At 43.9% G+C, this 26,278-nt stretch overlaps 1 protein-coding gene across 7 annotated transcripts in view; it reads left to right on the forward strand.

The window, feature by feature from the left end:
- SPECC1 (sperm antigen with calponin homology and coiled-coil domains 1) overlaps positions 1-26,278 on the forward strand; it is a 334,491-nt gene that overhangs the window by 278,021 nt on the left and 30,192 nt on the right. For all 7 annotated transcript variants that reach the window (XM_033921588.1, XM_033921589.1, XM_033921586.1 and 4 more), the window contains one exon: positions 18,808-18,924. In XM_033921588.1, coding sequence (XP_033777479.1) covers positions 18,808-18,924 — 117 coding nt within the window. The remainder of the gene's footprint in view (positions 1-18,807; positions 18,925-26,278) is intronic.

The raw sequence follows: 26,278 nt of genomic DNA on the forward strand, positions 1-26,278 counted from the left end.
GGAATCTTGATCCTATTTGGTGGCCACTGCTGCTCCTTGTGATCTTGGGTAAGTTGCTCAATTCTCTATTCCATCGGAGACAAACTTAGTTAGGCGTGGGCAGTAATCGAACATGACAATATTTTTACCCTTATATGTTCTATCCCTTCCGGCTTCCCCATTCCGCTGCTTTAATTGTAACCAACCCATTTTTTCCTTCCCTTTATGTCTCTAGATATGTCTGTATAGTTTAACTTTAATTGTTTGTGCTTGTCCCCCCCCCTATTTATTTACATTTTTTATATTGTAAACCACTGAGATTTTAACCTCGGTTTTATATTTGCGGTATATCCAATAAATTGAACTTGAACTTATGAGCAGAAAATTTTGGTATTGTTCTCTCCCCCCATGTGGTATTAGAGTAGCACCCAGAATCCATCATTATACTGGACACTTTGAGCCATATTCTATAAATGGTGCCAAGCAGTGCCTATACTATAGGCACTGTTTGGTGCGGTGCTAATTGGCACCATTTATAGAATCATGCTTAGCAGTGCCTAAGCAGACGTATGTGTAGCTAGGTGTCCTAGACATAGACAATTCTCTATTAGGTCAGCTTTTCACTTGCCTAATTTGGCAGCACTTATGTCAGACACCTAATGATACCTAAGTCAACCATGCCAATTCTCTGCCCATAACCACACCTACTTTTAAACATAGGTGTGGGGAGGACACTTCCACTTAGGCCGTCACTAGGCATCCTAAGAGTTTGGTGCCAAACTCTTAAATTGATTGATGTTTTTGGCGGGGTTTCTTTGATTGGCTGAAAACTGGCTTTGGTCAATTATCGCGCCCAATAAAAATATAAAAATTGGGGCGCAGATCCTGAACTTAGACTCGTCTGGTGGCTGTAAGTAGGCCGTCATTTATAGAATTCCCCAGTTTCTTTTACATTTCCTTTCAGCTGTCAAGAAGGTTTTAAATTTTTTAGAATTGTAGCTTGATCATATGTGTAGAGCTGAGTATATCAATGTCTCGGGGAGAAGCTTTGGATGCCTGGGCCAATCAGAGCCTTGGGCCATTTTCCAGTGCATCCCAGGATGCACCAGGAATGGGTAAGGCCCGCAATTTTGAAAAGGCAGGCTTGTCGGCTGGAGGGAGTTGGCAAGGGTCACTGGCAGTGGGAGGGAGTAGGCATCCCTCCTGCTGTCCTTGAATTTAAAGGTGGGGGAAGGGGTTCCCAGCGATGGGAGAGAATGGGCATCCCTCCTGCTGTCCTTCGATTCGGGGATCTTTTTTTTTTTTATTTGGGGGGGGGGTACTGAGCTGTCAAGCCTTACTTTCCTGTCAGTGCCTGAACCAGTCAGGGCTCAGATACTGACCGAAAAGTAAGGTTACGACAGCTCAGACCCTGCCAGAAATGTTTGCCCGCTAATGTGGCTCAACAAGGTTAGGGAATCATCCGGAATGCTCCTTTAAATATTAAAGAGCCCATTTTACTACCATTTTAATTTGAATGACCTCATTGTACTACAGTTTCATGGCAGAGTCAAGAGACTGCTAGAAAGCTCGGAAAAGACCACAGTGAGCCGTTCTGATGCTCGACCGGTAAAATGCCGGCACTCTAAATTGGCTGGACCCAGTTTAGTGACCATCTTTAAGGGCACAGAAAGTTTTGAGAATGTGGCCCAGAGTAGTTTAAAAATAATTCTTACCTGAACTAATAATCGGTGAAGCTCTTTTATTAATGGCATGCTTCCATAGTCTACCCTCTACAATGTTCTCCCCAGAATTTTTTTCCAGCCGGGTGGGATGAAAAAGTAGCCGGGTGGGGCGGGATGGGGAGATTTGGTGGTGGGGAAAATTAACCCCCTTTTTTACTAAGGTGCGCTAGTGTTTTTAGCGCATGCAAACCCCCGCACTATGCAGGAAAACTAACGCCAGCTCAATGCTGGCGTTGGCGTCTAGTGCGCATGGCAATTCTGCACGCGCTAAGCGTATGCTAAAACCGCTATTGCAGTTCAGTAAAAAGAGCCCTAAATGTGTACTATTTTTATTAGTTAATTATTATTGTTTTCCAAGCTCAATATGACTTCCTTTTTTAAGGTTTGACACTTGTGCCAGAATATTTTACTAAATTTAAGAAGTATCCAATTCTAGAAGGAAATAATTAGATATTTGCCCTCTTTCAAATGGAATAGAGGTTTAAAAAAGGGAAATGCGTTAATGAAGTCATTAGGTTCAATCTAGCCATTTATTTCTGCATGAATTTAAACAACTAAAAAAAAAAAAAAGATAAATATAGCTCACCAGTCATACAAGAAATGGCTCTACAGCACCTCTAATAATGTTTTGATCACTAGGTTCCTTCATGAGGTCTCACTGAGGATATGAAATAGATGTGATCCCCACTTCCAGACCTCTTCCACATAATTTATGGAGAGGTGTTACTGAGCCTTGAAGGAGACCTGTGTGATTGATCTTTATCTGCTACTTTTTTGGCTGTACACTTCCCCCTCCGTATTCGCAGTGGTTAGGGGCAGAGCCGGCCTGCGAATATTAAAAAAATGTGAATAATATTTGAACCGGTTCTGCCCCTAACCCCCGCTTCCCCCAGCTAGTTTAAGCCCTGAAAGCCCCCCCTTAAGCCTTACCTGGTAGTCTAGTGGGTTTTCAGGCAGGAGTGATCTTCCCACACTCCTGCCCTATGCAGATCGCTCACAGGAAATGGCTGCCTTGAGCTCCCGTAGTCTCTCAAGCCATTTCCTGTAAACGACTGCATGGCAGGCAGGAGCGTGGGAAGATCGTTCCTGTCCCGACAACCCGCTAGACCACCAGGAAAAGCTTAAGGGGACGCGTACAGGGCTTAAAATAGCCTGAAAATGAAAATGCATTTTTTTTGTTTAAAACCGCGAATAAGTGAATCCGTAGATACGGAATTCGCGAGTACGGAGGAGGAAGTGTAGTGCAAAGTGAGAACTAGGGCAAAATAGTTTAGGTAAAGAAGCAGGTAATAATTAGCAATGTATTAAAAATGTTTTATTTTTATTTGCTTATGCTTATAATGGCATTTGAAAGCTGCTTGATGTTAATACAACTTTAATTTAATTCTTTATAGTGGGGGTGGGGGTGGGGGGTGGGACACCTACATCAACAGTAAAGTTAGAATAGGGTCATTAAATATATATGACAGCCAGTGCTGATCATTTTTTAACAACCCCCTCCTCTATATAAAAAAGATATTTTTAGTAATAATCCATGAGTCACACAACAAGGGTGCACCTAGGAAAAGGCAGCATCTTAAACACTGTGAACTAGAACACCAACACACGCATTGTAAAATTAAACAAGCCAGATCCTGCACAGTCAATTGATCCTATACAATCATTGCTAACAGAAAGCCATGTCCTTTTCATACACATAGACAGATACACTCTCGCCCAATATGGAATAATCACAAACTAAAAATAGAACTATTAACAAACAGAAATAAAACAAATAATGAGAAATAAGAAAATACAATTTTTTTGGACTAATCCATTTTTCAATTAGCTTTCAGAGGCCAAATCTTTCTTCAAGACAGTACAGCAGGGGTGCTCACACTTTTTTAGCTTGCGAGCTACTTTTTAAAATGACCAAGTCAAAATGATCTACCAACAATAAAATTTTTAAAAGCACACTGTACGCAGAGAAAATGTTAATTATCATTTGTATTTAGGGTTTTTTTTCAGAGGTCAAGGCAGATGACTTTAAAATATGCAATGTCACCTCAGTAACAACCATACAAAAATAGACAAATATACCCCTCTCCCTTTTACTAAACCGCGATAGCGATAGCTGCGCTGAATGCCCTCGCACTGCTCTTGACACTCATAGGCTCCCTGCCCTAAAAACCACTATCGCGGTTTAGTAAAAATGAGCCATAGTGCAAAATATATAGACGGCAGATATAATTTCTCAAAACGGACACATTTTGATAACTAAATTGAAAATAAAATCATTTTTCCTACCTTTTTGTCTGGTGATTTCATAAGTCTCTGGTTGCACTTCCTTCTTCTGACTGTAAATCCAATATTTCTTTCTTTCTGACCCTCCCCTTTTCTTTCTGTCTCTGTTTCTTTCTCTCCCCCCCCCCCCCCCGCCTGTCTTTCTTTCTCTCTCCCCCTGCCCTCCCAAGCCATCGTGCCGATTTCTCCACTTCCCCAATTCTTTCCCTACCCCCCAAGCCACCACGATGATTTCTCCTTGCTGCTTCCCCGAGCCAGGCCAGGCACGTACAAGTGCTGGACTTACAAGACTTCACCTCCGACATCAATTCTAACGTCGGAGAGGAAGTTCCAGGTTAGCCAGGCAGGAACTTTCTCTGCTCGGGGAGGCAGGAAGAAAAAGATTGCAAAGGCAACGCAATCGACTCACATTGCCTTTGTGATCTACTGGTCGATCACGATCGACCATTTGGGCACCCCTGCAGTACAGTTTTCTGCTGTAATGGTATCCTGTCCTGACCTGAGGAAAGGAGTTTAGTCCCAAAAAAATTGCCTTATTTCCATTTCCTATTTATAAACTTTAATCAATACAGTTACAGTACTACTTGATTCTATGTAAAGCAACAAAAAAAATGTTACTACCTTTTGTCGTTTCTACTTTAATCATCTTCTCTTCGCTCTCTTCTTTCTATTCAGCGTTTGTCCTTGCTCCTTTCCATGCAACATTTGTCCTTTCTCTTTGCCCCTTCCACCCAGCTTCTGCCCTCTCTCTCTCTCTCTCTACCCCTTCCATCTACTGTCCACCCTCTCTCTGCCCCTTGCATCCACTATCCACCCTCTCTCTGCCTTTTCCATCCAGTATCTGCCCTCTCTCTGTTCCATATGGCATCTTTCCTCTTTCTATGTCCCTTCAATAAACTGTATATCCTGTGCCCTTTCTCTCCTTTGTACATGATTCATTTCAGCTTCTCCTCCTCCCTATGCTCTGGCATTTCTGTCTTCTCCTTTCCTTCCTTCCTTACCACTCCACCCCCATGGTCTAGCATCTCTATCTCCTTCCCTTCTCTCCCCCATGTCCTGGCATCTCCCTCCTCTCTCTCCCTCTCCCTCCTTCTCTGGCACCTCCTCTCCTTACTTTCCCTTTGGTCTAGCATTTTGTCTCCTTTAATTTCTCTTCCTTCCCCCAATGCCCTGGTATCTCTCTCCTCTCATTTCCCCCTCCCACTCCATTATCTGGCATCTCTTCTCCTTCCTTTCTCAACTTCCTTCCACCTGGTATGACATCTGCCTTCTTCCCCCTCCCCCCCATATGCCCCGACATCTCTCCCCCCCCCTCCATGGTCTTGTAGCTCTTTTCCTTTTTCTCCCTCCCATGGTCTTGGTATTTCTTTCCTCTCCTCTCCCTTCCCTGGTCTTCCTTCTCCCCTCTCTTTCCCCAATTGGGTGCTGCTGCAGCAGCACTTCTCTTCCCCTCTCCCCTCTCCAATTGGGTACAGCATCAGCACTTCTCTTCCCCTTCCCAATTGGGTGCAGCAGCTTTTCTCTTCCCCTTCCCCACAAAAAAATTGGGTGCAGCAGCCGGAACATTTCTCTTCCCTCTCCCCCCAAAAATGGGTGCAGCAGCAGCATTTCTCTTCCCCCTTCCTCCATCCCAAAAATGGGTGCAGCAGCAGAACATTACTCTTCCCCCTCCCCTCCCCTCCCCCATTCGGTGGTGCAGCAGCATTTCTCATTCTATCCCTCCCAGCTCACACACCCGGCAGAGTCACTAAGCAAGTTGTAAGCTTCCCTCCATCACTGACCTATCTTCCATAGGTCAGCGACAGAGGGAAGCTTACAACTTGCTGCTCTTCTTTGCTTCGGGCCTTCCTCGTTGCCGGGTCCTGCCTTCGCGGAAACAGAAAGTAGGCAGGACCCAGCAGCGAGGAAGGCCCAAAGCAAGTTGTAAGCTTCCCTCCGTCGTTGACCAGTCTCCTGCCTTAGCCCGTAGTGAACTCATGCTTCAGGGCTCTAAGGTGTGCGTGCCGGCTTCCCTTCTCTTCTCCCCTCTCCCCCCCGGGACATAACTTTCGGTTTCAGAGGGAAGAGAAAGGAAACCGGCACGCACACCTTAGAGCCCCGAAGCATGAGTTCGCATCTCCAAGCCGGTGAGAGGTAGGTTTTTTTTGTTTGTTTGTTTTTTTATGTTGAGCGGCGGCGGGAGCAGCGAGATTCACGTTAGATGACAGCCAGGCGGTCATCTAAATTAGCCGGGCGCAGCGCCCAGCTAAAAGGCCCTGGGGAAAACACTGCTCTAAAAACAATTCCACTGCTGTATTTTAAAGAATTTGTAGGCAAAACACAAGTCTATTAGGAATGCCAAGCTTGTTGCCTCTGGGGCTGAAAGGATGGAGGGAGGGATTTTCCTTCTGTCATCTGTAGGCTCAGTGGATGAGTTCAGGAATAAAATGGGATCGATCTTGATTAAAAGTTTATTTAAAATAAAGTCTTCACAATAAAAGTGATGCAGGTCAGTGAATCATTCCATGTATATCACAGTACAGAAATGTGGTGTGGACCCGACACGGTCCATGTTTGAAAATGAGAACCTTCTTTAGGGGTCTGATCAGATGCTACCATGGAGAAAGGTATGCTGAAAAGCATCCGAAAATAACATGAGTTAGAATCCAGAGCGCTAACAGTACATGAGAAATTCTGTGAAAAAGCAAGTGGTCATTTTCGAAACACGGACCATGTCGGGTCCACACCACATTTCTATACTGTGATATACATGGAATGATTCACTGATCTGCATCACTTTTATTGTGAAGACTTTTTTATAAACTTTTAATCAAGATCATCGATTCCACAGTCCTGTTCCTATTGCTTGGTTTTCCCTTACTGTGGAATATTTTGGTGTCTCTCTTGGTTTGCAGAAACATAGAGCCTTCCCCATTAGGATTCAGTGCTCTCGTTCTCGTTAATTTCAATCAACAGGCAGCTTCTTGGAAATACACAGAGATGTGTGATTTCCTTACTGTTGCCATAATATATGCAACAGGGTATTAGATATATTTCATGGTTTTTTTCATAATTGTTCTTTCCGTGGAAAGAAAATGCTCCATTGGGCCAGCATCTTTATTGAAACCATTCATCAGGGTGTAATGAAATGAACTGGTGCCAGGACAGTTTTGCAACTAGAATGCCAAAGCAGTAAGAAGCTGAGAGAAGGGAGATTGGAAGGGGGTGGAAGAGTCTGAATGGGGCGGTGGGAGATTCATGAGTAGAATGAAAGTGGAAGGCAATAGAAAAAGACATGTCACTTAACTGCGTTCTATATGTAGTCAGAGGTCTTGCATCTGTTGTCTTTTCAAGTGACTTTATGGGCTAAGGACCTGAATCATGTATTTACATCTTCCAACTCCTACCAACAGTTTCGACGTGCTTTTAAAACACATCTTTTTATAGAATCTTTTGGAAGTTAGATCTCTGTTGCTGTATTCACCTGTATTCTTTATCTTTTGTGAACCGCATAGAACTTAGCGGTATTTGCAGTATAAGTGCGTTTTTTGTTATGTTAGTTATATGGAGGGAAAGAGAGGACCATGAGTGTGGACTTTAGGGGGGGGGGGGGTCTAACTGGAAAGTACCAGCATACCCGCAAGAATCATGAAGAAACTGCAGCTTAGCTCCTGGGCTTTTGTCTCCTCTTTTAATGGCTCAAAAAATCAAGTTATTTTGTTTAGTAATTTGTTGCAGTATGGTACCATAGAGATTAAATATTAAGCAGTTTTAACAAGCTGAACATGCTAGGTATATTGATCAAAGAAGCAGATAGCTCACAGGACCTGCCCTCTCTAATCCAGGGGCAATTTGCTGGCTCGGGAGCAGGTGCGACTGAGCTGGAAATGCACCCTGTGCAACTCCCCCTCCAAGTCCTCCTGCTCTCATTCCTGTTCCTGCATTGCAACCAAGCAGTGGAAGTGATGGATGGGACATAGTTTTAGTCCTTCCTCCCTTGTGCCCACACATAGCTCATTACAGCCCTGCTCATGGGACACAATGATGGTGCTAGTCTGTGGTGGTAACTCGGGGGCCCTGCCCTATTAGCACAGCACTTGTTAGAGAAGCCCAGAAAATCCTTTGCATAGATCAGGGGTGTCAAACTCAATCACACAAGGGGCCGAAATCTGAAAAAAAGGCTGTCGCGGGCCAAATTTTTTATTAAGATACTTGGGGGTCCTTTTATTAAGATATGCTAACCGATTTAGCACGTGCTAAATGTGCACCTTAATAAAAGGACCCTGAAGTGACTAAGTTTCAAGTTTATTAGTGTATTTGATTAATCGCCTATTAAAATTACTAAGCGATGTACAAAATCAATAAAGAGCAATAAAAAGAAACTTAACAATATACATAGTGGATACATATTATACATACATGAGTCCGGAGGAAAATAAATTAAAAGTTACAATTTTTAAATTTTTAGTAGAAATAATGGAAAATACAAAAGGAGGGGGTGTTTAAAACCATAGCATTATTAAAATCATATCCAAAAAGTGTGAAAACTTTCAATTATTAAAAGCGTCATTAAATAAATAAGTCTTTAATAATTTTTTTAATGTAGAGATATCTTTTTCAATTCTAATGTAATGTGGTAGGGCGTTCCACCATTGAGGTCCCATCACAGTGAACATGTCTGATCTACGTGTTCCGATAATTTTTAAAGAGGGTACAGTAAGTAAATTTTGTCCAGATGAGCGAAGTGATCGTTGTGTATTGTGTGGAATTAAGTTTCTAGATATAAATAAAGGTTCATTTGATACTAGTGATTTAAAAATGAGTAATATAATTTTAAATGTAATCCTGTGACCTATTGGTAGCCAGTGAGCATCTATTAGCAAAGGTGTAACATGGTCATATTTTCTTGCGTTAAATATTAATTTAATGGCCGTATTTTGTATTAGTTGTAATCTCCTTTTTTCCTTCTGTGTGATATTGAGAAAAAGGGCGTTACAGTAGTCAAGTGTAGATATTATTAATGAATGTATAAGTGTCTTGATTGATGTTAAGCTGAGAAATTTGGCAATTGAGCGAATCATTCTTAATTATATAACACTTTTTAACTGTTATAGAAATGTGTTCATGATAATCCAGTTTGTCGTCTATTGTTACTCCAAGGATTTTAACAGAGGAGACTAAGTTGAGTGGGATATTGTTAAGAATAAAAGGATTTGATAGTTAGGTCTTTTTTCCATGAAAATAACATTGATTTAGTTTTATTTATGTTGAGTACTAATTTATTTGTATTAAGCCAGTTTTGTACTATTTCCAATTTATGATTAATGGATGTGATTTCAGTGTTATTTTCCGGATCCAAAGGATGAATAAGTTGAATATCATCTGCATAAGAGTATGGAATAAAACCTATGGACTGGCAGATAACTAATAAAGGAGAGAGAAAAATATTGCAAAGGTGACAGTATAGATCCTTGTGGAATGCCGAATGAGGAGGAATAAGTTGCTTAGTTTTAGTAGAAGAATAGGGTTACAACATCTCCAACCCCACGCCGGCTCTGTGATATAAACAAAATAAATAAAAAAGACTTTTCCTCTCTCCTTTAGGTCCTAGTTCACGCTTTCTGTCTAACACCAGCTCTGGCAGGATACACATTTCAAATTTGACATATTGTAATCACAAAACAGAAAATAAAATTATTTTTTCTACCTTTCTGAAAATGACGCTGACATACGGGACTGTTAAGAACATAAGAAATGCCTTCACCGGATCAGAACATAGGTCTATCTTGTCCGGTGACCCACACACGCGGAAGCTACGTAGGTGTTCCCTGATGAAGACCTTGTTTACTTGTATCCCTCAATGTGATTTGCAAGAAGGTGTGCATCCAGTTTGCCCTTGAATCCTAGAATGGTGGCCTCCATCACAACCTCCTCCGGGAGAGCATTCCAGAGGATATGTGCAGCTGAGGCTACAGCGGCCTGCTAGGATCGCTAGAGCCGACCAGCTATCCTTTGCAGGTCACATGAACCTACAGATGAAGCGGCGCTTGTACCGGGGAAATTTGAAATTGTCTGGGGCCAAATTTCAGCACACCGCAGGCCAGATTTGGCCCTTGAGCCAGAGTTTGACATGTCTAGCATAGATGGAGATCTCAAATGTTAGGACTCTGCCCCTCCACCCCCAAGACAGTGATTGAAGGATTGAGTTGGCCTTAGAATCTTTCTAAGGCTTCTCTTTGCCATCTCATTTGGTACTTGTAACTTCCTGTACTGTTAAGGAAGCAGCAGTTGCTGTGCAGTTGAATGTATCCAAGGGACTCTGCAAGGAAAAAGCCCACAATTCAAGGGGGCTGATGAATTCAAGAGCTCTGCAGCAGGCAGGACTATGTGGGTGTCTCCTCCCAAAAGGAGATTAATCTCCCTCCCATTGACCACGGCCTTTTTTTTTTTTTTTGTATTCCTGGGGCTTCAGCAGGAATTTCCAGGGGGGTCAAATAAATGAAGGCAGCTTTCATTGCAAGAAACTTCATTTTTGTTGCAGCTAAAAAGCAGAATTGGTGGGTACCAAACACTTGACTGGATTGAAATGCCATCCTGAAGATGTGTTGCTGTAAAACAGAAATGAAAGGCTTGCCTGGGTTTTTGCTGTCTTAGTTGATGCCTGTGGTGGGTTAGTTTTTTTGGGTGGTTTTGTTTTGTTTTTTTAATCTAGGCACAATATTTTAACATGGAAGCTCTAGGGACCCTCTCCAAAGTATTACGGATTTGTGTCTGCTTAAGCTGTGCTCCCCTGCCTATGACACCACAGGACGATTAATATTCTGAGCACATAATACATAACTTCATCTTCACATGCCTTTCATGAAACTGCAAACAGGCGAATAAAAGCAGTGAATCAGACCAGAAAACTCAGCCAATGTTTGGGGAATAGCCTGAATCCAAGTGTCTCATTTCCTGAATGACTTTTAGCAATTAGAAACTGTCTTATCACATGGCTTTCTCTTCGTAACTGTTCTTCTTCTCTGCTTTTCTCATAATAGCATCAAGTGCTATCAGTGGTGTAGCCAAATAGCTAACTTTGGGGTGGGCCTGAAACCAAAGTGGAGAGACGTGAAATTTTACCTCCAACCAGTCCATGGGCTGGCATCTCTCCCTCTCTTCAATTTTTCATCCTGCCTGTGAACCAGTATCTCTCCTTAACTCTGAACCCTCTCCCCCACAAGTAATTTTCCTTTCCAGAGATTGCCAACAATGAGCTGTGATTCACTCATGCTGCTTGAATCAGCCCCAGAGCCTTTCCTGTGGCGCAACTTCCTTTCTGCATTGCTGGGACTGTGTCAGAGGGAAGGCTTTGGTGCTACACAAGTAGCTTGTGAATCACTGCTAGTAATCTCTGAAAGGGAAGAGAGGATTTAAAAGGTACATGGGGAGGGAAAGGTGAAAGACTATGGTAGAAAACTGGAACGCTCTTCCAGAGTCTGTCATAGGGGAAAACACCCTCCAGGGATTCAAGACAAAGTTAGACAAGTTCCTGCTGAACCAGAATGTACGCAGGTAGGGCTAGTCTCAGTTAGGGCGCTGCTCTTTGACCAGAGGGGCCGCCGCGTGAGCGGACTGCTGGGCATGATGGCCCACTGGTCTGACCCAGAAGCGGCAATTCTTATGTTCTTATGCTAGATCATCCGCAGAGAGAGAGATGCTAGAAGTCTTCAACTGGTGGAGTTTGGGGGATCCCTGTCAGCCATAGTGAGGATGTGCTGCTGGGTGGGCCTGAGTCCAAAGTGGGGGAGGGGCCCTGCCTGACCAGGCCCATTATTGGCTATGCTAGTGGTTCCTATTTCACACACACAGTGACTCGCAGGATATACCATAACCCCAAAGCCTTTGTTGCCATCTCTTTGTTTAGAAGTCATACAACTGCAATGCTGTTTTTAAGTCATCTGTTTTATACTTGCCCATATCTTTGATAAAGGTGCTCATGTTTACCTTTTAAATTTTTCCACCTGAAGCAGAGCTTTGTGAACAAGGATTTAAATGAGTTTTTGTTAAAGGCAAAGTTCAAATAGCTGATAAGGATATTAAATTCATGTAGGAAGCCTGATTAAAAAAAAAAAAATTCACTTGCATCTTGTTTGATTCTATTTCTAAGTATCTGTGTAGACAAAGGTAGCAGCCTTTAAAAAGAAGCCTAGAAGATGTTGGTGAAAATTAGGACCATTTTGTCCACCTCATCATCTGTCCATTTTTACCTGCCTACTATGTTGTGAGACGTCTCGCTTGATCTGTAGTCTTCTCTCTGTCACCAAAATTCTTTGATATCTGTCTCACATATACATTCTTAAATTCTTCTGCTGATTTGGATTTTATCATCTGTGGTACAAGCAAACTCCAGGTATCCACTATCCTCTCAACGAGAAAACATTTTCTCACAATTTTTGAGTTTTCCATTTAGAGGCTGACAATTTCAGTTTCAGTTTGTTATAGCGCTGAAACTGGTCAAAAATCCTTTTTCTATCAGGTTTCAGTTTTGGTTTCATCCACAACTGACAGTGCGTTTTCAGTGGAACTGAAAATTTGTGCTTCCCTCCTGTCAGGAATTGCCTCTCCCCTGCCTACCTATAGGTGCCTCCTTCAGGCCTATTTTATAATCTCTGGTGGTCTAGGGCAGAGTTTCTCAACTTCTTTAAGCCAAGTACCCCCCCAAGTCTAACAAATATCAACTGAGTGCTCCGCCTAAGACCCCACTCCCATAATAGCACTAACTGTAGTGCAATTTCTTCCATTCATATTTCATATACCCACAATGTAACCTTATTAATGTGTTAATTATTATTAAATGAAGGGAACTCCACCAATAATATATATCCCTCTCTGGCTTAGAGAGATATACCATATTTTTCACTCCATAAGATGCATTCCCCCCTCCCCCCCAAAATAAAAAAGTGGGTGGAAAAAATGGTGCGTCCTATGGAGCGAATACCCAAATTCCTCCCCCCCCTTACCTTATTTAGACCGCTGCCCATCCTTCACCCGCCGCCGCCACTGCTGCTGATGGTCGTTCGCTGCTACCGAAAGTAGAGGAAGGGAAAGGCCAGGCAGGTGCAGCAATTGCACACCGCCGGCCCAGAAACCTTACCCCTGACGTCAATTCTGATTGAGCTTGATCAGAAAATTTTTAAAGCCCATCCTGTGGTCACTCAAAGTCCTGATTACATAAAACTTAATGGAGCAGTGAGATTACATTGATAAAAAGGCATTTTATGCAAAAAAAAAAACCTAGCAGTATTTTATTAATCCCCTTTTTTATCATGCTGCACTAGAAATTTTTAGTGTGGGCCGGTGTGGTAAGTGCTCCGACACTCATAGGAATTCTATGAGTGTTGGAGCATTTACCATGCTGGCCTGTGCTAAAAACCTCTAGTGCAGCTTGATAAAAGCTGGCTCTAATGAACCTTCAATATCTGCACTTTACTGTGGAAAATAACAGAAATTTAACATACTTCGCTATGGTGTAGTCATCTACCAATGGCGTTCCAAATACTCGAGCATTCAATGCCTGCGATGCTGTTCAGCTTCTTGAAACTAGGCCTTACGCTGTACTGGGTCTGTGGTGTTTAGCTATTAGCGAAGTATGCTAAATTTCTGTTATTTTCCTATCCCTCCAGTACATGGACTTTTAACCCAGTATTTTTCTAGTTGCAGTTTATATGAAACATGTTTCCTCTCTTCTGCCTTTTTGTAATAGGAATTATTTATAACAAAATCATAAAGTATTAATTGTCTGTTTTGTTTTTTTAAAGGTTGTTATTTCCTTTATAGAGCCCAGTTGACATGCTACAAGTTCACAGCCTTTACCAACAAAGGGTAGCCACTTCCAATAATAATGTTCCGATTTCTGTGGTGTTTGTTTTCCTTGATGTAGGTCAAGGTGATAACTTTAGAAACCTCCCAAGCCCTTCCAAGTGTTTCTGCTTGGTCCCTTGACCTTCCACACACCCCCACCATACTGCATCTGTTAATATTTTTGACAGTAAAGAAGACTCGTATTCCTCCTTCCCCTTTCTTATTCCATTGAAATAAACTTTCTCAGCCTAGCAATTTATACATGCTGCCACTGTTAACACATGTGAAGGGCAATTTTCAAAATGGATCGAGCCACCATCCTGCAGAGTCAAAAGATTAGACTAGGGTTGCCAGATTTTCCAATCAGAAAATCTGGACCCCTAGACCCGCTCCCCCAGGCACGCCCAGTTCTGCCCATCCCATTCAAAATGCCGGGTTTTGAAAAGCTGTCCGGCCCCCGGACATGTCCTCAAAAGGAGGACATGTTCGGGGAAATCCGGAAGTCTGGTAACCCTAGGTTAGACTCTTGTTTGAAACTGCCACATGTACAGTAGATTAGCACCATATAGCCACCTGGGCTCACCAGGCAGCTGTATTTAGCCGCTTTAAATGGAAATATTCCCAGGGATGTTACTTCGCTGGGGAGAAAACTGCTTGTATATACTGAACATTCTACTGTATCTGCATATTTCTCCTGACCTCTGACTAATTCCACCTTTGTATGCCCATATAACTCTAGTGAATTTCTAAAGAGGAGATAGTACCTAGCTAAAAGGTATACATGAAGAAAAGTGGCCACAGAGTTTGCCCCTGTTCTTTCTAGCATAAAAACCTATGATACTTTGTATGTACTTTAAAATTTTAGGTGTCATTATTGACAACAAATTGGTTCATAGACAACGGCGCGAAAGACAAAGGCGCGCCCGGACAATTGAGCGCAGTGCGGAGGTGCGCGCCACTCAAAATTACTGTTTTTAGGGGCTCCGACGGGGGTTTTTGTTGGGGAACCCCCCACTTTACTTAATAGACATCGCGCCGGCGTTATGGGGGGTTTGGGGGGTTGTAACCCTCCACATTTTACTGTAAACTTAACTTTTTCCCTAAAAACAGGGAAAAAGTGAAGTTTTCAGTAAAATGTGGGGGGTTACAACCCCCCAAACCCCCCACAACGTGGCGCGATGTGTATTAAGTAAAGTGGGGGGTTCCCCACCACGCCCCCCCCGTCAGAGCCCTAAAAACAGTAATTTTGAGCGGCGCGCGCCTCTGCACTGCGCTCAATTGTCTGGGCGCGCCTTTTTCCCGGTGCGCTTTTGACCTGACACCCAACAAATTAACCTATGATCCCCAAATCAGTGCCCTTGTTAAAAATTGTTTCGATAAACTCAGAATGATAAGGTCTTTAGTCCCTCTCTTAGATACTAATTCTCTCAATATTCTTGATTCATTCCCTTGTTATTTCAAAAATCGATTACTGCAATTCACTATATAAAGGGTTATGTCAAAAAGATATCGGACATCTTTAACTGATCCAAAACACGGCCATTAAAATCATTACAAATTCAAGAAAATATGATCATGTCACTCCACTGCTAAAAAAGCACACTGGTTGCCTTTTCTTCATCAGATTACGTATAAAATTGCTCTCTTAACTTTTAAAACACAAAAGACCAATGAGCCTGCATTTATAGATAGACTCCTGATTTCTTATGATCCTCCCAGAGCTTTAAGATCTGCCTCTCAATATACACTCTATATCCCCTCACTAAAAATTATCGGTACCCGTCGCACTTCCATCTTCGCTGTCAGTGCACCTATGATCTGGAACTCCCTCCCATCATATACTAGAGTGGAAGAAAATATAGATAAATTTAAGGGTAGTTTAAAATGCTTCCTTTTTAAATCTGCCTACAAGTAATTTATCCTTTCTGCTATCTTATCTTGTTACCTTACCCTCTCCTTCCCCCCTGTTTTTACCTTTTTTTGTTCTCTTTTCTTTACAAAATTGTAGTTCTCCCTCTCTCCTCTTGTTTTGCTATCCTACCCTATGTCGAGTTTGATTGGTCTTCTTTAGGTCTTGTCTGTTATTTGGTGTTAATTCCCACTTTTTATTCATATATTATTTTAATGTACAACGCTTCTAATTTTATGATTAGCATTTAATCAAATTTTAATAATCTATAACTATTGTATGTCTAAGTGCTTTGAAAATCAGCTCTTTGGGTCCTAACCTGCATTTTGTTTAGGTTCCATCTGTGTTCACACTGTTACATTATCAAACTGTACAGCTGGGCTAACCTTGAAGGTCCAGGTGTGAAACTGTGTTAATTCAGATTGTTTAGTACAGAACATGGAAGGAAGTAGCTGTTAGTGCCTTTCAGAAGGTCATCACTGTGACAGTCCGGCTTGGGGAGGAAAGGGAAAGGAAAGGAAGAGAGGGAGATTACTAGGGGAAAAGATCATACCTGACAGGGTAAACAGGATAAGAGACCCAATGCTGACCAGCAAGAGGTTACTGGGCAAGAAATAAGAGAATGAATATTAAAGAAAATAAGAATACCCAGAAAAAACTCCAGAATAAAAAATTTACTTTTTTTAATGGTGAGTAATTATTGGGGTTATTGTGAACAATATGTAGTAACCACTCATGCAAAATTTGCTGTCATTATTAACGCACTCAGAACCACTTAGTGTTGTTTCTGAGTACTTAGAGGGATAGTTCAAGTTTTCTGGCAAGCTGATATCTTATTGTAGACGCTGTTGCATTTACAGAAAGTGCTTATTAGCAACTGCCTTGGGAAGCTGTGGCGCCATGCTGAATGCCACAGCTTGCTGGATCTCGGCTGTGCACCTTCTGCAGCCCTCTATGGGCTGTATGGAATATGTAGATTCAAAAAGGAAAAAAAAAAAAGTGTCTAGATCGTTTAGTGTGAGGTGGTCAAATGAAAAAGCACTGCCAATTAATTAGCAAAATAGATCTCAAAATCCATAGGATAGAAACTCAGGAAGTCAAAAACCTCACTAACGAGCATGTATGACTATCACAGGTCCACTCCAGGAAACCAAACTAGAAGATAAAATCTTTATTTGAACAAGATGCAGATTAAAAACAAAATAAAACACCTTAAAAAAGTTGTGGTATAGACCCGAAATAGGCCGTGTTTTGGTTATAAACTACCTTCTTCCGGGGTCCGGTTCTGCTATAAACCACAAATAAAAGATTGCAAAATGAGCAAAATAAGATACTATGTGAGATTAAACATAGCCGATCAAAGCAATGTCTTCTAATCGACAAAGAGACAAATCTTGTGACTCTCCCGAATAATATCTAGAACCCAGTGGTCCAAGGAAATCTGCTCTTATGCTCTCCTGAATGCCAGCAGCTGTCTGCCAATATATGTGAGGATGGTTGCTGCCTTGGCATCATTCTGTCTTCTTGGAGGCAGGGCTGATGTGAGACCCCAAGGGTTGCTGGTGTCTAGAGTTACCAAATCTCTGTCTGGAACCCTGATAAGATCTCTGAGCGGACATACCTGTGTAGTACTGGTGGGAACATCATGAGGAACAAAAATTGTCTCTGCCTACCCCCAATGAGTCAGCAAATTCTGCTGTAAGGAAGAGATTTAGGATAGCGATCCGCCACACTGGTCTTGAGGTCGCCTAAGCCCATACCAAATAGCTTCTGTCCTTTAAAAGGCAGTCTGCTTAAGTTGGCCTTGGAGGTTGAATCACTCGCCCATTGCCTGATCCAAAGTATCCTATGGGTGGAAATCCAACTCCATGAAGCCCAAATGAACTCATATAGGGGCCCTACAGCCTGCACTCAAGTCTATGATAAATCAGAAGATGTGCTATCTCCCAGGGGAATGGTCCCCAAGCTTTCAAAATGCACCAAGGAGGCTGGCTCAACAGGTACACCTGCGAGTAGCCACCCATGCAGAAACCACGTCCTCTCCAAGACAGCTGCCCCAAATTGGGGACTTCTAGGCACTGAAGCCTCCCGAAACGGATAAAAATACCCAAAAATAATAAAATTGAACAGAGCAGATCAGCACATTCCTCCTCAGTTCGCTTTCGGAAGGAAAAACTGAAGAGGGCACTATACTCCAGTAGTAAAGGAGGAGGAGCTGAAAAATATGATTGACATCCTTCTGCAACAGTTTGGGACCAGAGGATATTCACCTAGAGAACAGACTCCTATGTTTATATAACAGAAAGGAGAGGTTTGAGACAGTCTTGACCTGAAGAAGGAGGCTTTTAATATCTGAAAGCTGGTCAAAAAATGTGTCGTTAATCCAATAAAAAGGTATCATCTTCTAGTCTTGTTTTTAAATATATTTATTAACTCTTACAGTGGACTAACAGGGCAGCCACACTATTTTATACAATAAAAACTGACTGGCTATCGGGAAAAGATTTGAATTCTTCTAAGCAGTGGCATAGCAAGGGAAGTTGGCGCCTGGTGTGGTAGTGCCCAGCATCCCCGCACCATGCTCCACTCTTTCCCACTGCTTGGGCGCCCCCTGCTCCCTATGTACATCTTGAAATGTTCGCTGGTGCAAGCAGCATTTTTCACTTACTGCTCATGCTAGCTTGGCTCTCTTCTGACATCGCGCCCTGTCCTGTGACCAGGAAGTGACGTCAGAAGGGAACTGAGGCCGGTGTGAGCAGTAAGTGAAAGATGCTGTTCACTGGCAAACATTTAAAGAAGTATGCGGGGCAGAGAGGCGTTCTAAATTGGCTCTGGTTTAAAGTTACACTTTGCACAATAGATTGGTGTTGATTGAGTGCAATTCTGTCAAGTATAGAGACGGATGTGTCTCCCTCACTCAGCTCTCTGGTTTGTGCTGCTGCTGTTTTTGTGCGAGAGAGAGAGGTTCCACACATGACAACACATGAGTGGGTATTTCGCAGGCAAGTCATCTGTACATATTTGTTCCTTGGACTCTAAAGACCCCCTTCTCTTGTGCAGCCCTCTCAAATGTATTCCTTTGTTCCTTAGGACATTGATATCACCAACTTCAGCAGCAGCTGGAGTGATGGATTGGCGCTCTGTGCCTTGCTACATACCTACCTTCCAGCACACATCCCCTACCAGGAACTAAGCAGCCAGAATAAGGTAAGGCTTAGTTCTCTACCACTTCCTTGGCCGCTTTGCACTGTTTGTGTGTATAGAGCTGCATTTTCAAACCAGGGCTGTCAGTGGACCAAGAAAACCAGCTGAGTTGTCTGTAGTTTTTCTAAGGACAGTTGTTTATAAAGAAATGTACGTAAAAGAACATGGTTTAAAGGCATAGCTGTACATAAGCCATTCTTGCTATGCTTGAAATCTAAATACACTATATACCAGTGGCATAGCCAAAAGTTGATAAGGGATATGACAAGCATTTCCTCTATTCCATCCCCCCCCCTCACCCCAATGATAGCTTTGCTGGGGGGGATGCTCCTGTCTCACTAGCTGAAGAGTTTCCCTGCTGAAGCCCAGCCCACACTGCCTGAGCAGCAGAAGTTGATAGGGTGCTCTGGCCTCTGACGCCAGCACTTCTGCACGTGCTCAGTTCAAATACATGAACTGAGCGTGTGTGGAAGTGCTGCATCATCCTCCAAAGCACCCTGCTGATTTCCTGTTGCTCAGGCAGTGTAGACTAGGCTCCAGTAGGGAAACTTTTCAATTGATGGGGCTTGAGCACTCCTGCCAGCCACGTATTAGCTGCTATAGTGTTGGAGGAGACCTGAGCATGAAGTGGGGTCCCAGCCCCTCCCATGGCGACACCACTGCTATATATAAGGTTACCAGACATCTGGGAGAACCCGGACATACAGTTCACCTGCTTTATATACTGGCATTCAGTCCAACATATTCAGAATGGATTTATTATAGCATGTCATTTCAAGTTTTTTTTGTATCTCTTTAGTCAAGATCCAAGGCAACTGTACATTTGTAACAAATCTCTGCATCCAGCAAATACAAAAATCATAATTGTGTACATTTTGAAAACTTACTCCAGAGTGGGTACAGAGTGTGCAGTATGCCAGTGTGTTTTTATTCTGCCTAGATAGAGCCAAGGTGGTTGTTTCTTTCTCTTTTTTTCTGCCCTGTGGGAAAGATTACTGTTCTGCCTCTGTGGATTCTAATGGATTCATGAGTATCTCTTCTGTCCCAACAATAACTTAATGACACACTTAATTGGCGTGCTTGAACACAATTTACAGTAAAGTGGGTTATATTAAAGAGATCAGATTTCTACATGACTTCCCTCTTGTGTCAACCACTAAGATACATTAGGAAGTGCTATATCAAACCTACTATGCCATAATGGCACTTCCAAGACTCGCACGGCACCAATCATGTCCTTTGGAAAGGCATCACTGCAAATGTTAAAACGTGCCCCTTGCTATGGAGTGAAGAGGGAGAAGGGAGACGCTGTGCATTATTTCTTTTACAGCTTCTTCATCTTGCGCCTTGATTTGCTGCTCCCCTTATCTTCCTGTGATAGACCTGATGACATAAGTACATAAGTAGTCGCCTCCGCCGGGGCAGACCAGAGGTCCATCCTGCCCAGCGGTCCGCTCACACGGCGGCCCATCAGGCATATTGCCTGATAAGCGGTCCCTGACTAATTTTATACCTACCTCTACACTTATCTCTAAACCTTCCACTGCTCTTATCTGTACCCCTCAATCCCTTTGTCCTCCAGGAACCTATCCAGGTCTTCCTTGAAACCCTGTACTGTGCTATTTCCTATCACGGCCTCCGGAAGGGTGTTCCATGTGTCCACCACCCTCTGTGTGAAAAAGAATTTCCTTGCGTTTGTTCTAAACCTGTCCCCCTTCAATTTCATCGAGTGACCCCTTGTTCTTGTGGTTTCTTTCAAATTGAAAAATCTGTCCTTGTCAACCTTTTCGATGTCCCTCAGGATCTTGAAGGTCTCTATCATATCTCCTCTGAGTCTCCGCTTTTCCAGGGAGAACAGCCCCAGCTTCTTCAGTCTGTCAGCGTATGTAAGGTTTTCCATACCCTTAATCAGTTTAGTTGCTCTTCTCTGGACTCCCTCAAGCATTGCCATGTCCTTTTTGAGGTACGGTGACCAGTACTGTACACAGTATTCCAGATGCGGGCGCACCATAGCCCGGTACAGTGGCAGGATGACTTCCTTCGTTCTGGTCGAGATACCATTCTTAATGATACCTAACATTTGGTTTGCTTTCCTCGAGGCTGTGGCGCACTGTGCCGACGCCTTCAATGTCGTGTCTACCATCACTCCCAGGTCTCTTTCCAGCTTACTGACCCCTAGCATTGATCCCCCCATTTTGTAAGTGAACATCGGGTTCCTTCTCCCTATATGCATGACCTTGCATTTCCCTACGTTGAAGCAATTTGCCACTTTTTCGCCCATTCTTCCAGTGTCGTAAGATCCCTTTGGAGATCCTCGCAATCTACCGTGGTTTCAACCTTGCTGAATAGTTTGGTGTCATCTGCGAATTTGATGACCTCACATTTTGTTCCCGCCTCCAGGTCGTCAATGAATATGTTAAACAGGAGCGGTCCCAGCACTGACCCTTGAGGAACCCCGCTCGTGACCCCTTGCCAGTCCGAGTAGTGGCCCTTTACACCAACCCTCTGCTTCCTGTCTGCCAGCCAGTTTTTGATCCATCGGTGGACCTCCCCTCGCACCCCATGATTCCATAGCTTCCTGAGCAACCGCTCATGTGGTACCTTATCGAAGGCTTTCTGGAAGTCTAGGTAAATTATGTCTATGGGTTCACCTTTGTCCACCTGGCTATTTACCCCCTCAAAGAAGTACAACAAGTTTGTGAGGCACGACCTACCCTTGCAGAACCCATGCTGGCTCGACCTTAACTGTCCATTTTTTTCGATATGATCACAGATGCTGTCCTTAATCAGCGCCTCCATCATCTTTCCCAGGACCGATGTGAGGCTCACTGGCCTATAGTTTCCCGGGTCGCCCCTTGAACCCTTCTTGAAGATGGGCGTGACATTAGCTATTTTCCAGTCCTCCGGGATCTCTCCAGTTTTTAGGGATAGGTTGCATATTTGCTGAAGTGTCTCTGCTATTTCATTCCTTAATTCCTTGAGCACCCTTGGGTGAATGCCGTCCGGACCTGGCGACTTGTCGCTCTTTAGCTTGTCTATCTGCCTGAGGACATCCTCCTGGCTCACCTCTAGTTGGACCAGCTTGCTATCTTGATCTCCATTTTCTATTTCCTCTGGTTCCGGAATGTTGGATGTGTCCTCCCTCGTGAAGACCGACGTAAAGAAGTCATTTAACTTGTCAGCTATTTCTTTTTCCTCCCTTACTACTCCCTTTCTATCCCCATCATCCAAGGGCCCCACTTCCTCCCTCGCTGGTTGCTTTCCCTTTACATACCTGAAGAATGATTTGAAATTTTTTGCCTCTCCCGCTAGTCTCTCTTCATATTCCCTCTTTGCTCTCCTAACCACTCGGTGGCACTCCTTCTGGCTTTCCTTGTGTTCCTTTTGGTTGGCCTGCGTTTGGTCCTGTTTCCATTTTTTGAACGATGCTTTCTTGTCATTGATCGCCTTTTTTACAGCAGCCGTTATCCATGCTGGGTTCTTTATTCGATTTTTCTTGCACTCTTTTCTGAACCTGGGGACGTACAGGTTGTGTGCTTCGTGCACCGTACGCTTGAGCAGGGTCCAGGCGCTTTCTACGGACTCTATCTTCCTTGTGCTGCCGTTGAGTTTCTTCCCCACCATTTTCCTCATTGCATCATAATTCCCTTTTCTGAAGTTGAGCGCTGTTGTGGTTCTTTTCACCCTGGATGATCCCAGTTCTAGTCTGCACTGGATCATGTTATGATCGCTGTTCCCCAGTGGGTCTAATACTGCTACTTCCTTTGCAGGTCCCCCCAGTCCACTGAAGATTAGATCAAGAGTAGCTTCTCCTCGTGTAGGTTCCGTGACCAGCTGCTCCAGGAAACAGTCCCTCGTGGCTTCCAGGAATTTGGTCTCTCTCACGCAACTTGAGTGCCCGATACTCCAGTCTATCCCAGGGTAGTTGAAGTCCCCCATCACCACCACACTTCCATTCTTGCATACCTGCCGCAGTTCAGTCTCCAGGTCCCGGTCGATTTCTTCCGATTGGCCAGGCGGACGATAGTATAGACCCAATTTGATGTCTGCTCCAGATCCTCCTGGTAGCTTAACCCATATTGATTCCAAGCCGTCCGCCCTTACTGCTGTTTCCATTTTGGTTGAGGGTATGGAGTCCTTTATGTATAGCGCTATTCCTCCACCCTTCTTGTGTGTCCTGTCTCTCCTGTAAAGTTTGTACCCTGGTATGACCACATCCCATTTATTGTCATCAGCCCACCACGTTTCTGTGATTCCAATTATGTCTAGGGCTTTTTGACTGGCTATAATTTCCAACTCTCCCATTTTGGCCCTGAGGCTCCTCGCATTTGTGTAGAGGCAATATAGGTCCTGATTTGTCACCCGCCCAGCTGTTTTCTTTCCATGGCTCGGCGCTCCCACCTGGCTTGCCTTTACTCGGTCATCCACCTCCCGTGGCGTGTCCGTTCTGCCCCCAGCCAGTATCCCCTTTTTTGGATGGTCCCCTGGCTCCCATTGTTCTCTCTCGACCCTGCCTGTTAGATTCATTTGGGCACTGGGCCCCTGCATTGCATCTGTGGGCCCTTTTTCTGAAGATTTCCACTCAGTCCCTTTGTCCAAAAGTTCCCTCCCAGTCCCTTTGTCCAAAAATTTCCTCTCAGTGCCTTTGTCCAAGATTTTCCTCTCAGTCCCATCTATGGGTCCTTTTTCTGAAGGTTCCCACTCAGCCCCTTTGTCCAAAAGTTCCCTCCCAGTCCCTTTGTCCAAAAAGTCCCTCTCAGCCCCTTTGTCCAAGGGTTCCCACTCAGTCCCTTTGCCCAAAAGTGTCCACTCAGTCCCTTTGTCCAAGAAGCCCCTCATAGTCCCTTTGCCCAAGAATTTCCTCTCAGTCCCTTTGTCCAAAAGATCCCACTCGGTCCCAAGCTCTCTTTTGCAATGTCCTAGCTCAGTATCATTTTTTGATATCAGTGTCCGGTGTGTCGAGGCCAGATCGACTTCCGGCTTTCCCCTACTCCTCAGTTTAAAGCTAGGTCTATGGCGTTTTGGATGTTTCTTGCCAGCAGCCTCGTCCCAGCCGTGCTCAGGTGCAGTCCATCTCTCCTGTAGAGCTTGTTCTTCCCCAAGAAGGTCGTCCAGTTTCGAACAAAGTGGAAACCCTCCTCCTCGCACCATCTCCTCAGCCATCCGTTCATTACTTGTAGTTCGCTCTGTCTCCTTGCGTCTGCTCTCGGTACTGGCAGGATCTCCGAGAAGGCTATCCTCTTTGATCTCAGCTTCAGTTTCCGCCCCAGGATCCTGAACTGCTCAGTCAGTGTAGTCCGGTTGAAATTTTTCCTGCTGACGTCGTTGGTTCCAATGTGGATTACAACTGCCATCTCTTCCGTCTCGGCTCCCTCCAGGATTCTTTCAATTCTGCTGATGACGTCCGTTGTTCTTGCCCCCGGGAGACATGTCACTAGTCGGTCCTCCCTCCCTCCGGCAATGTGACTGTCCACTTCTCGCAGGATTGAGTCTCCCACTACAACAGCAGATTTCCCCTTCCTCAGATGTCTCTCTGGTCTCAGGTCCGTGTCCTCCGGGCTCTGCTGGATCTCCGCTGATCCTTCCGCCAGGTCCTGTTGGGTACCATCATCTGCTTTTTCAGACCCTACGCAAGGTCCCACTCCCATGGTGTCTGGTGGATCCTGACCTCCAGCTGCCGGTTCCCGTCTGATACGCTGGTGGTCCTGTGCCTCTGCCATCTGACCCTCTCCATCCTGTGCTTTGGCTTGCTGCTACCCTTGTCTCCCCACAATTGACCTGATAGTGTAAGCTTTCTCCTGTAAAACCTTTTCAATATCTAAGGGTTAAGTCTGTTCCAAAAAGATTTATTGGAATTTTGGGAACCAAAAGTAGCTGTGTTTTTGGATTTAAAACTAGTCCAGGACATGAAAGCCAGGATGCAGTTGAGTCTGTACAAGATTGAAGGGGGGCTAAATTTATATGATGAGGTTGTACTGGGAATATTAGGAGAATATCATTGGCATAAATAAATGTTATAGTCCTGGATTAAAGTTGCTAATGGACTTTAAAAAAATGTTGAATAGAAGAGGAGACAACACCGAACCCTATTCTGACTGGAAAGAGGTCACGAGTGGCGTCCTGCAGGGGTCAGTGCTGGGACCGCTACTGTTCAATATATTTATTAATGATCTGGAAGCAGGGACGAAGTGCAAAATTATAAAATTTGCGGACGACACAAAACTCTCCAGTAAGGTTAGAACAGTTGAGGAATGTAAAGAACTTCAAAGGGACCTGAACAAACTGAATGAGTGGGCAATTAAATGGCAGATGAGCTTCAATGTAGAGAAATGTAAATTGTAAAGTCATGCACATAGGGAAAGGAAACCCGATGTACAATTACATGATGGGGGGGATGATATTGGGGGAAGGCAACCTAGAAAAGGACTTGGGGGTTATGGTGGATAAAACCCTGAAACCGGCGGCACAATGCGCAGCGGCTTCTAAAAAGACGAACAGAATGTTGGGCATTATCAAAAAAGGTATCGCTAGCAGAACCAAGGAAGTTATCCTCCCGCTGTATAGGGCGATGGTGCGACCGCATCTGGAGTACTGCGTTCAATACTGGTCACCATACCTTAGGAAGGATATGGCAATACTTGAGAGGGTCCAGAGAAGAGCAACAAAAATGATACAGGGCATGGAAAACCTTTTGTATGCTGAGAGACTGGAGAAGCTGGGGCTCTTTTCCCTGGAAAAGCGGAGACTTAGAGGGGATATGATAGAAACTTACAAGATCATGAAGGGTATAGAGAAGGTAGAGAGGGACAGATTCTTCAGACTGGTGGGGGCAACAAAGACTAGAGGGCACTCGGAAAAATTGAAGGGAGACAGATTCAGAACAAATGCTAGGAAGTTCTTCTTCACTCAGAAGGGTGGTGGACACCTGGAATGCGCTTCCAGAGGAGGTGGTTGAGCAGAGTACGATTTTGGGCTTCACAATGGGCTTGGACAAGTTCCTGAAAGAAAAGGGTATTGAAGGATACAATTAGAGGGTTACTATACAATGCAAAATGCTTTAGAGTAATAGATCGCTTACAGGTCATTGACCTGGGGGGCCGCCGCGGGAGCAGACTGCTGGGCATGATGGACCTATGGTCTGACTCGGCAGAGGCGATGCTTATGTTCTTAACTCCACAGTCCAATGTTACTTTGCACTAAAGTAAAGTAGGTGAGACATATATCCTGAAACCTTTATTTGATAGATAAGCAGCAAACCATTGAAATACAGTTTCTGAAATTCCTAGTAACTGTAATTGAGAAAGTAACCATTTATGGTCTACTAAATCAAAAGCCGCTGAATGGTCATGGGAGTGGC

This window comes from Geotrypetes seraphini, chromosome 15 (assembly GCF_902459505.1).
Source record: "Geotrypetes seraphini chromosome 15, aGeoSer1.1, whole genome shotgun sequence".
Classification (NCBI taxonomy): domain Eukaryota; kingdom Metazoa; phylum Chordata; class Amphibia; order Gymnophiona; family Dermophiidae; genus Geotrypetes; species Geotrypetes seraphini.